Source organism: Sorghum bicolor, chromosome 10, assembly GCF_000003195.3.
Source record: "Sorghum bicolor cultivar BTx623 chromosome 10, Sorghum_bicolor_NCBIv3, whole genome shotgun sequence".
NCBI classification, from domain to species: Eukaryota; Viridiplantae; Streptophyta; class Magnoliopsida; order Poales; family Poaceae; genus Sorghum; species Sorghum bicolor.
This window is the reverse complement of record NC_012879.2, coordinates 44,214,245-44,225,617: the sequence shown is the minus strand read 5'-3', so window position 1 is coordinate 44,225,617 and position 11,373 is coordinate 44,214,245. Positions and strand designations below refer to the sequence as shown.

Below are 11,373 nucleotides of genomic sequence, written 5' to 3'. Positions count from 1 at the left end.
GAGTTTTGGTGTTTGTCTATTTAAGCAGGGGGTTATCAGGAAATACGGAAGAAAGGCCCACATGTCGGGATTACATAGAGATATCAACGCACCGCGCAATTTTCTACCATCTAGAAGACTCTAGAAGCCACGGGAAGGAAGCGGAGGCCGAAAGGGGCCAGGCCCAGGGCGCCCGCCCTGAGGACCTGGGCGCCCGCCCCCTGCTGGATGTCAATCAGGACTCTCTTCGCACGGGATGTTCCACCGACCTATTGGATCAAGAAAAACATAGTACCACCTTGCCTATCGACCCAAAAACGCAAAGAAGGGGAGGACTATATAAGGAGACCCCCCTAGCCCCTGGAGAAGACATGAAGAAATTATCATAGAGACTAAGGGGTGCCCTCGAAGGAAAACCTCTTCTCTAATTAATATTTCTTTTTAGGCTTAGCAACCAATGTAAGGTAGAAATAGATCTTCTAGTTTCTACTAGATTGAGAGAGATAGAGTGGAGGTGTTGATTGGAGGAAGCCCGGCCTGTCGGTGTCTACTCCAAGCTTGTACCTACGGGATCAAGTTCTCCTAACCCGAAGCTTGCTCCTAGGATTCTTCAGTATTTCGACTTCTAAATTCTAGTAAGTTCTTGTTTAATTGTTCTTATGGTTTATGAGTTTACTTTAATCTCTTCGCGTAGAGTTTAGAGTAATCATTGCTGGCGTAAACGTGGTGTTTAGGCTGGGGTACTCATAGATATTCCCTGACTAGCTGGACCGTGGTAGTAGTGAGGAACGTGACAATTCCGAGTTACCTTTGTAGATCACATCTCGTTAGCAGGAAGGATAGGGTTTATAGGTGCGGGTTGAACATCCTTTGTGGTGTCTAGATTCCATTAGCCACCCCATTAGAACAGTAGATCATCCTTACCAAGGTTAGAAGGAGACTACGGTTGCAGTCTTCTCTATTTATCACTCACATCGAAAGACATTCTTTGTGCCTAAAGGGATAGTAGCAATAGATTTGGTTAGTCAGATGCACCCTTTCTCCCAGTGGTAAAAATATAAATACCATAACTCTGGATAACCTTCCGGGTGAAATGCTCACCGATATTCGTGCGCTTGCGGATCATTTCCTTATTGCGTTACCAAATATCAACACATGCTATCCACTATTAAAAGCCAAATGCAGTCAAACTAGTGTCAGCTTTTTGAGCCTCGTGACCCCTGGTTATACTTGTTGAGTACGATATGTGCTCACTCTTGCAATTTCCCAACACCCTAGGTTATGCTAATGATGATGATTGGATTGAGGACTACCATTATGAGTATTAGGCTTGGAGTCAACCAGTCAACAGTGTCCCTATATGGTGCTTCCGTCGAGAGCGTTGTTTACTTCATGCTATCATTTTTGTATGAGACTACGTGATATATATTATGTTCCGCTATGTAATAAACACTGCAATGGCACATTTGAGATTTGTCTACTTATGTGTGCGACTGTTTCTGGGGCACATATGAGTCTTTTATGCATCCTATTTTGTTCTTAAAATATGGGTGTGACAAATTGGTATCAGAGCTTTGTTGACTGTCGGATGCAAGCCTAGTTAGAAATTGGCCGTCTTAAGGTTTTGAAATTGCTATAAAATCCTTGATATATAAACCTTGATATTTTCTCCTATACTATATCCTTTTCATTGCTATTCATCTTCACCTTGTTGCTTATTTTAAAGACTTGTTCTCATCCCCACTCCTTGCTTGATATGCTTTTAGAACTTTATCTTACCACCTTCTGACGTCATTGAAATAGGAGTTTTAGGATCTTTACCCTTAATAGGAAGAGGACGATAGTACCGCAAGTTGAGTCAATGCTTGAAGTGTGAGCTTTTGATGCTTGGTTTGGTTTGTTATTATGCTTATACTTGATTTGGATCTTTGTAATGAGTGTAATAATCTTGTGGATTTTATCTACAATTTTATTTAGTTTATAGGCCTAAGGCATAAGGATTAATGAACTAAATAGTTGGGTTTGGTTAAAAATCCTGTTTCTGTCCTTTGCTGTTTTCTGGAGCGGTCTGCAATAAATCTGGTACATCTCAAAATCTGTTCATGCAATGTTCATTAAATTTTTCTGGAGACAAGTAGACATTCATATGCTTCCAATGCCTCAAGAATGACATTAATATCTGCTATGAGCTGTGAGTTATGGCTGTTCAAAGTTGAAGTTTCTGCGCAGTCTGGAATTCTGGAACAGTTTCGGTTCTACTCAATTTTTGATTAACCTAACGTTGGAATATGTTAATATGATCTAAATGAAAGTTGTAGACAATTTCTTTATCTTTCCAACGGTGTACAGCATGTATCCTTTTGAAATAGGTAACTCAAGATATGACTGGTTTTCTGATCTGCTGATGTTGGATGTTACCCAGAAAATTTCAGATTCTGTTACCTCTTGTAATTGTCATGTTGGACATTACTAAGACGTGTTTCTATACCTCGGAATGCAGATAGCAGCAAGAGGAAGAAGCAGAGGCAGAGGCCGTGGCATGGGTGCCAATGATCCAATTACTGTGGAATAGCTCATGCAAACTCAGAATGAGATGATGCACGTTTTCATGCAGCACCTACACCAGCAACCTCCACCACCACCACCACCACCTGTTCATGTGAGAGATAAGCGTGGCGAATTTATAAAGGGAAGACCTCCGGTGTTTACACACTCAGCTGATCCTATGGAGGCAGATGATTGGCTTCGTGCTGTGGAGAGGCAACTAAACATAACACAGTGTAATGACTTAGAGAAGGTGTTGTATGCTTCTGGACAACTTCAGTGAGCAGCTCAGACCTGGTGGGAGTCATATCAAGCTGCTCGTCCCAACAATGCTCCTCCTGTCACTTGGATGGAATTTTGCAGAGATTTCCGAGCACGACACATCAATGAGGGAATGATGGAGCTCAAGCAGGAAGAATTCAGATCTCTCAGGATGGGTTCTATGACTGTGGCTGAGTATCATGACATGTTTGAGCAGTTGGCCCGCTATGCTCCAAATGAAGTCAGAGAAGATGCTGATAAGCAGCGTCTATTCATGAAAGGCCTATACTATGAACTCAGGTTGCAGCTGGCAGGAAACACTTATCCTACCTTTCAAGCTCTGGTGAATCGGGCTATAGTGTTGGATAACATGCGCAAAGGTCAGGACAAGAAGAGGAGGATGCTAGCACAAGGTTCTGGAGGCAACAACCGCCAATGTTTCAATTCTCAGCAGGTCGATCAGCAGAGGTTTCAGGGACCGGTTGGTCAGTGGAACCGTAACCAACAATCTCAGCATAATCCTAATCAACAACAGAGTGGATAGTAGACTTCCCGCTCGGGAGATTCAAATGCCACCTCTATGAAGAGAAGTGCTCCCAATACCCCTACTAGGTGTTTTCGTTGTGGGAAAGAAGGTCATATGTCATATGATTGTCCGGAGAGATTCAACCAGCAGAACAACAGTCAAAAGTCTAATTCTCATGGAGCAAAGGTGAACCATGTGGCTACAGAGACAGTACAAGAGGGACCGGAGATTATGATGGGTACATTCAGTATCAACTCTATTCCCGCTATAGTTTTATTTGATTTTGGAGCTTCGCATACATTTATATCACAAGCATTTGTTAGAGTTCATAGCATTCCACTAGTTGCCATGAAAACCCATATGCTAGTAAACTCACCGGGAGGGACTATACCAGTTTCATTTTGTTGCCCCTCATCAAGTCTTTCTTTAAGGGGGGTAGATTTCCCGGTTAGTCTCATGGTTATGAGAACCTCAGGCATAGATGTGATATTGGGTTTGGATTGGATGAAGAAATATGCTACGGAAATTAAGTGCAAAGAGAAAGTAGTAGTTGTGACAACACCTAAGGGAGAGAGAATCAGTGTGGATGTAGCAGTGCAGGCTCCACCCACAGCTACAGTGAATCAGCTGGATGATGGTGTTGATCTTCAGGACTGTGTACGGAATAAATTTTCAGATAAGTTACCAGGTATGCTACCTGATTAGAGACTTTGAATTTGCTAGTGCATTGGAATCAGTTTTTAGAGGCAGAAGCAACTTGGGAAAGAGAGGATGATTGGAGAAGGTCATATCCAGAGTTGTTTGTTTATGCACTGCTTAATCTCGAGGACGAGATTCTTTCAAGGGGGGTAGATTTGTAACACCCAAAAATTTAATTTTCAGATTAATAGGATTTAATTTGATTTAATTAAGTATTTTTGTGAAAAATAAAATTTATCATAAGTTTTAGAAACATGTTTTGCATTCATGTTGGAGCACATTTTATTCTATGCTTGTTGATTTTGGTGAGAATTTATTTTGCACACAAAACTCCATTTGTAAAAGGCTTTAGAAAATAGAAAAGAAAGTAGAAAAAACAGGAAAAAGGAAAACCCCAGCCAAACCCCCTCCCAGTTCCCCCAACCCCCCCCCCCCCCGCAGCCCACCTATGCACCTTTCTTCACGCGGCCCAGCTTCCCTCTTTCTCCCCGGCCCATTTCCTTCCCGGGCCGTGCGCGCACACAGCCCCCTCTCTCCGTCTTTGGCTGACACCAGGGGCCCATCCTTTCTCTCGCTGACACCTGGGGCCCACCTGTCAGCACGCTGGTCTTCTTCCTCCGCTCGTAACCGAGCCGGAGTCGGTGCGCTACCGAATCCCCCCAAATCCCGAGTAAGGCGGGATATGCCTCCCCCCTAACCCCTATAAAGTTCCTCACGACGCCCCGTGCCTTGTTTTCCCAACCGAGCATTTTTCCAAGCCCTAGCCGTCGTCTTCCTCGGTTTCGGATCTCGCCGAGGTTGAGAGCAAGCTGCCGCACGCCGCGAGCTTCTTTCCTTGCTCCTCGACCCCAACAAAGCACTCCAATGACTTCGCGGTGAGCTTCTCCATCCCGTGGTGTTTTCGCAGTGCGTTCTAGTGCTCGGAATCGCGTTTTTGAAGACCTCCAGCGAGCTCGGCCTCCCTGGCCATGGCGCGCCACCGCGTCGGCCCTATCTCCGGCAGCCGGTCCGCCGAGAAGCTCCCCTGGTTGAATCGTGACCGTCGGATCGAGATCTAAGGGCCGAAAATAAAACATACCCCTTTTTCTCTATTTACCCCGCAGTCCCTGACGCCCTGGAGGAGATACGTGTCCTTGGTTTAAAAGCGTATTTTCTGCCGGTTGAAGATAAAATACGCTTTCTAGAATTTATAGAATTGCCACTGAAAGTATTTTGCTCATAAAATGGTCATTTTAAATCCGTTTTTGTCCATTCAAATTTTGTTACATTTATATTTACGAGCTCTATGTGGTAGAAGTATTTGTTCACTGTTTGAAACTTTTTAATTCTGCAGTAGCATTTAATTAATTATTTCTCTATAGGAAATCTTGGAAAATTCATATCTTCTAAGTTTTAATTCCGATTTTCGTGAACTTTACGTTTGTGTGATCGTAGCGCTGCATAGAATGTTTTCATAAACTTTTACCTTTGATTTCTCACTGTTGGTGTAATGTTCTAATTATAGCTTGTTTGCTTTGTGTATGATTGCTTACATTGGATTGCGTGTTGTTGATTGATGTTTGGGAATAGACGGTGAGCCGTACGTTAGTGATCAAGACCAAGCCGTTGAAGACCAGCAGGCTCAGGAGAGCTTTAATCAAGGCAAGTATAACTTGAGATCATCCTTGTTACCTATTCCCTTATAAATAGACATATATATCATATGCATGTTTTCACCTTGTCAACCTTAGCAAAATCATAGATGTTTGTTATCCTGGATTCCTTGATACCTACTTGATATGCATTTGGTGTAGATGTGCTAGTGCTTGATATAACCCATGATCTTGTAAGATGATTAATAGCTGTGCAATGAACATAAAATAATGACAAATGCTATACGAGATCTTGTCTGTACGTGATCACCCGGGATAACCGTGCAACCATGAGGGCTATAATGGCTCTGGCTTTAGCTCAGTATGAAGACCTTTTCTAGCTTGTTAGAGGTTACCCGAAAGGGCGCTAGAGGGGCTGAACCGACACGGGTATAGTGCGAGCCCTTGTCCCTATGTGTATAGGCTGCGCGTCATTGTGCCATTCGGAAGGGGGTATCTATATCTGCTCGTGAAGGAAACCTTGCGGCCCTAACATGTTAGACGAACTTTTGAAAGGCTTTATAGTGATCCCTGCCGACCTTCCTTGGTAGTGGGTTAAGAGGTCGACGGGCTTCGGAAAAGGGTAAATCATGACTCATGGGTAAAGATGTACAACCTCTGCAGAGTGTTAAAACTAGTATACTAGCCAAACTCACGGTCAGGAGTGGCCTTGGGGACATCTACATTAAGATGATGAGCTTAATATGTTATTATGTTCATTTGATTATCGTTTATGCTATGAGTTAATTATGCTTACTCTTGATCATATGATTAATGGATTATTTATGCTACCTTGACATTTGCTATCCAGTGATTAAACATGCTATCCACTATTAAAAGCTAAATACAGTCAAACCAGTGTTAGCTTTTTGAGCCTCATGAACCCCTGGTTATACTTGTTGAGTACGATATGTGCTCACTCTTGCAATTTCCCAACACCCCAGGTTATGCTAATGATGATGATTGGATTGAGGACTACCGTTATGAGTATTAGGCTTGGAGTCAACCAGTCAACAGTGTCCCTGTGTGGTGCTTCCGTCGAGAGCGTTGTTTACTTCATGCTATCATTTTTGTATGAGACTATGTGATATATATTATGTTCCGCTATGTAATAAACACTGCAATGGCACATTTGAGATTTGTCTACTTATGTGTGCGACTGTTTCTAGGGCACATATGAGTCTTTTATGCATCCTATTTTGTTCTTAAAATATGGGTGTCACATAGGAAATTTCATTTCATTTTTTTAGCAACGTTGAGTTGTCTATACAATTAATTAATAAGATAAAGAAGTACTGAATTTAAATTAATTAATTAATTAATTAATTAATTAGTGTTTGCCCATATTCTTATCGTGGAGCGTACATCATTATTAAAACAATAAATTTTGTTCCATATTGTTTGGAGCTATATTTATATTTCTATATGAAGTTTAGAAGAACAAGCTAAGAATGCTTAAGCATTATATGACAAGTCAATACTCTCTCGATATCCATAAATGAAATCGTTTAGGACAGCAATACACGGTCTTTAAAGCCTAACTTTAACTTTTTATTTTTAAAGTAATATTTATCAAAAAGTGGTATATACATATTTTTATGAAAGTATTTTTTAAAACAAATCTATTCATATGTTTTTCATATTTTTAAATTCAACAACTTAAAAGTTATTTATAATTTATATTCGTAATGTTTGAACCTATCCAAAACGACTTTGTTCCTAGTAAGAAGGGAGTACGAGTCACTCCAGCTACTGCCGATAAAACAAATGTATCACGTGCAGTGCAGCACCTGATCGTCTTTTCAACGATCCGCTCTGCGCCGGTGCTAGCGTGCATGCATGTGCTCGGGATTTAATGCTGCACGCAAGTCAACCACTCGCTGGGCTCTGCGACCGGGCGCGTACCGATGGAAACGCGATAAAAAGAGCTCTTGTGCGAGGGAGCGGAGGAGGCATCGGGCATTTGCCGTGCAAGACGACATGGGTGGGAGGTACGAGGGTACCAAGCATGGGAGCAGCGGAAGGGCGGCGGCGATGTGTCTCCTGCTGCCTCTTCTTGTTCTGATTGTCCTTAAGACTGGTTTCCTGCCGCATTTCGCTCACTGTAAGTAGATCCCCGTGTGTATTTCGTCTTTAGCTAGCTTGGAGAAAGATCAATTAATTATATTCCATACATCTGTGTTTTTGAATCATGTCCTTCTGCGTGTGTTAAATTTTGCTGTCTTTTTACCTTTTTTATAATACGTAGATAGTAGTAGATTAGTGGGCATGAAAGCCTGTGAGGTTTTAAGATTTATTTCAGCATCAGGAATCGAACCACCAACTGAACATGTGCTGAAGCGCGCGTTCAGAGCATCTCCAAGAGACTTTGTATATTCTTCCTAAATGTTAGGAATAGCAATTTTGGTGAAAAAGTATCCTCCAACAGTTTCTCTAGATGGTCATCCAAATATAGCCATTGTCTATTCCAGATTTTTCGTTAGCCAAATATAGAAGACGAGAATGACTCTCTAGAGTGCGCATGAGATTTAGCAAAACTGTTGGAAAGTAAAAAAATATAGAAAGCGATTTTTATGCAAATGGCTCTCTAAACGATGATTTAGAGAGTGAGATTTAGAAAGGCTCCAGGATTCTTATCCATGTCACTGCATGAAGTGTAGAATTTGAAAAGTTTGGAGGAGCAAGCCTTTCATTGGTGATAGCGTTTTTTTTATTTCAATATAGGCCTTCACTTATTACCGAACTAGCTACAGCACTAAGCTGACAGCATCACACAGTAACGACAACTGTGAGAGCATATGTACATCTATTTTCAATTTTCATTTCAATAGAGAAGTAGTTTCATATATCAAAACCTATAGAACCCTTACTCCATTCACAGTTTGGGATTCTATGGTATGGATCGTCCTTGTATTTACAATTTTCCAGTTATGACTATACATACCTTATTGAACTAATAAAATGCACCTTCAACCTTGCTCAGTTAGGGAGACCAGATACATCAAAGACACAGACAAAATGGTTCAAACGGTTCCATACTTTGGTGAGTTATTAATATACAGTACAAGTTTGTATACAAAAAACTTTGTACGGTTTTCTTGGATCTCTGTGTCAATAGGATGATGGACAATGCAGGTTTGGACAGTGCAAGATGGCAGAGACAACCACATGAATCGGAAGCTGTAAAAGGTATATGTACATCTGTCAATTGTCTCGAAAGAAACAACTATTAAAATAGGTTCCCAGAGATGCTTCTTCAGTTTTCTTTCTGACTTTCTCCATTGGAAACCTGTTGTTTTCAGGAACCAAGTACATTCATCAGTAGAACAAGCTGACCTTTTGCGTAGATCCCGTCATTAGATTAACTTGGGTCAATCTGACACATATAATTATAATAGTGCATTAATTAGGTCTGAAAATCTTAGGGTGCTCAGATATAAAATGCAGGATTTAAACTGTCAGTTTGGTTATTATTTTCAGTGTTTGTATGTGTGTGTGCGCATTACTTGGCAGATGAACGCGTCACAATATGTGAACTGATGATATTCATCAATTCTAATTTGCACCAGAGTACAACAAACAAAACAAAATCCTTCCTACGAGTGGACCAAAAGATAGTTCTTCGATAAGTTCAGGTACATGTGCAATCGTTGTTTTCCTTTCATTCATATATATTGGATGAACATGTATTACACTTATACATTTAATTAATTGATATGTATTCCACTTTGTTCGCAAATAAAATGATATGCATTACACTTATGCAACAAAAAAAACACAGAGGGCTTCTTTTCGTGAAAGGGTTCGAACTTCTTTCTCATAATAACAATTCGTTTTCTATACATACAGACGTGGGAGCCCCTATCAGCAAGTTAACCTGCAACTTTGACACTCCTCACTCGGACACCTGCACAATGGAAGGTGACTTGCGGATCCATGGCAAATCCGCCACAGTCTATGTCGTCGCAGCATCGACCCACAGGCCGGAGAATTCTTCGATCACGATCCGCCCATACACGCGAAAGTGGGAGCAAGAGACCATGTCGAGGATCCGGGAGATCACCATGAGATCCATGCCACCAGCTTTCAGTTTCATTATCCCACCCAAGTGCACGGTCAGTCACGGCGTGCCGGCGGTGGTCTTCTCCACCGGCGGCTGCGGCACCAACTTCTTCCACGCCATGAGCGACCTCATCGTGCCACTCTACATCACGTCACGTGAGTACAATGGCCGCGTCCAGCTGCTCATTGCCGACTACGAGCCCAAATGGGTTGCCAAGTTCAGGCCGATCCTCGCCGCACTGTCCATGTACCCGGTCATCGACTTCGACGCCGACACCGCCGTGCGCTGCTTCCCGTCGGCGCATGTTGGGCTGGAGAGTCACAACAAGATGCTTGCGATCGACCCGAGCCTCTCCCGGAATGGCTACACTATGATGGGATTCCGTGACTTCCTGAGGTCTGTCTTCTCGCTGCAGCGGCCATGGTCTAAACCCGTTAGCCGCAGGAGCTCATCAGGGCGGCAGCAGAAGCCTCGGCTCGTCATGGTTCTGCGGCGGCACTCGAGGGAGCTGACGAACGAAGCCGATGCCATCAGCGCCATGGAAGACCTCGGCTTCGAAGTGGTGGCTGCGTTGCCAGAGGATGTTAGGGATATGGGCCACTTCGCCGGGGTGGTGAACTCCTGCGACGTGATGGTTGGCGTGCATGGTGCTGGGCTGACAAACATGGTGTTCCTGCCTCACAACGGCACCGTAGTGCAGATCGTCCCTTGGGGTGGCATGAAGTGGGCGTGCTGGTATGCCTTTGGTGAGCCTGTGCCAGCCATGGGTCTCCGGTACGTCGAGTACGAGGCGACGGCGGAGGAAACCACATTGAAGGAGAAGTACCCAAGGGATCACCCGGTGTTTGCCGATCCTCAGTCCATACATCGCCAGGGTAAAACTTGGGCGACCTTCCTCAATGGCCAAAATGTTACTCTGGACATCGACCGGTTCAAAGGGGTAATGCAGCAAGTGTTCCAATCCATCACGATGGAGTAGAGTTGGAAGCATGCAGTCAGAGTTGTGGTGGAGGATCAACAATGCCAACTTTTGCTTTTCTTTGATGTTTTAGCTTTATTAGCTCCTAGTGAGGAGTCACTATGTTGTGGAGTAGTACATGAAGATATTGGAAATATATAGCAGCGCACAGGTTCACTTTTTGGTCGGTATATCTGTAGTGCTTTCTTGTATGCCTCAATTGTTGTAGTCAGGACCTGAGGGGTCCATGCTTATCAGAGCCTCCGCCGGTGTGGGAGCAGTCTTGGAGCTAGTCCTGTTTGAGATTGGTCTGTTCTCAGGATTCTCTCCAATATGAGGGGGTTGAGCTCGGTTCTGAAGGTGAGCAGATTTAGTTGTAGCCGAATACCATGGAAGTTGGGCTTAAATCTCTCAATGCCAAAGAAATTCAAACAATAGAATTGAGATTCCCGTTCCAAATTCAAGGTCTGAATACTTACATTGAAACGGGATGTTATGTATATTTCCAAATTAGACGCTTTGTACATGGTTAATTTCAAACTAAATAGTACTCCCTCCGTCCCAAAATAAGTGTTGTTTTCGCTTCCCGAGAAATAACTTTAACTAAATATATAGTAAAAAATATTAATATTTATAATACATAATTGATATCATTGGAAAGATCTTTAAGTCTAGTTTTTAACAAATTTATTTAGAGATATAAATATTGAAC

The 11,373-nt window shown here is 42.7% G+C and overlaps 1 protein-coding gene across 1 annotated transcript; it reads left to right on the top strand.

Moving 5' to 3' along the window:
- LOC8058850 lies at window positions 7,600–10,920 on the top strand. The gene is made up of 5 exons (XM_002438440.2): window positions 7,600–7,744; window positions 8,624–8,683; window positions 8,776–8,829; window positions 9,210–9,275; window positions 9,490–10,920. Exons 1-5 carry the CDS (start codon window positions 7,621–7,623, stop codon window positions 10,680–10,682), a joined length of 1,497 nt encoding a protein of 498 aa, XP_002438485.1. The 5' UTR covers window positions 7,600–7,620; the 3' UTR covers window positions 10,683–10,920.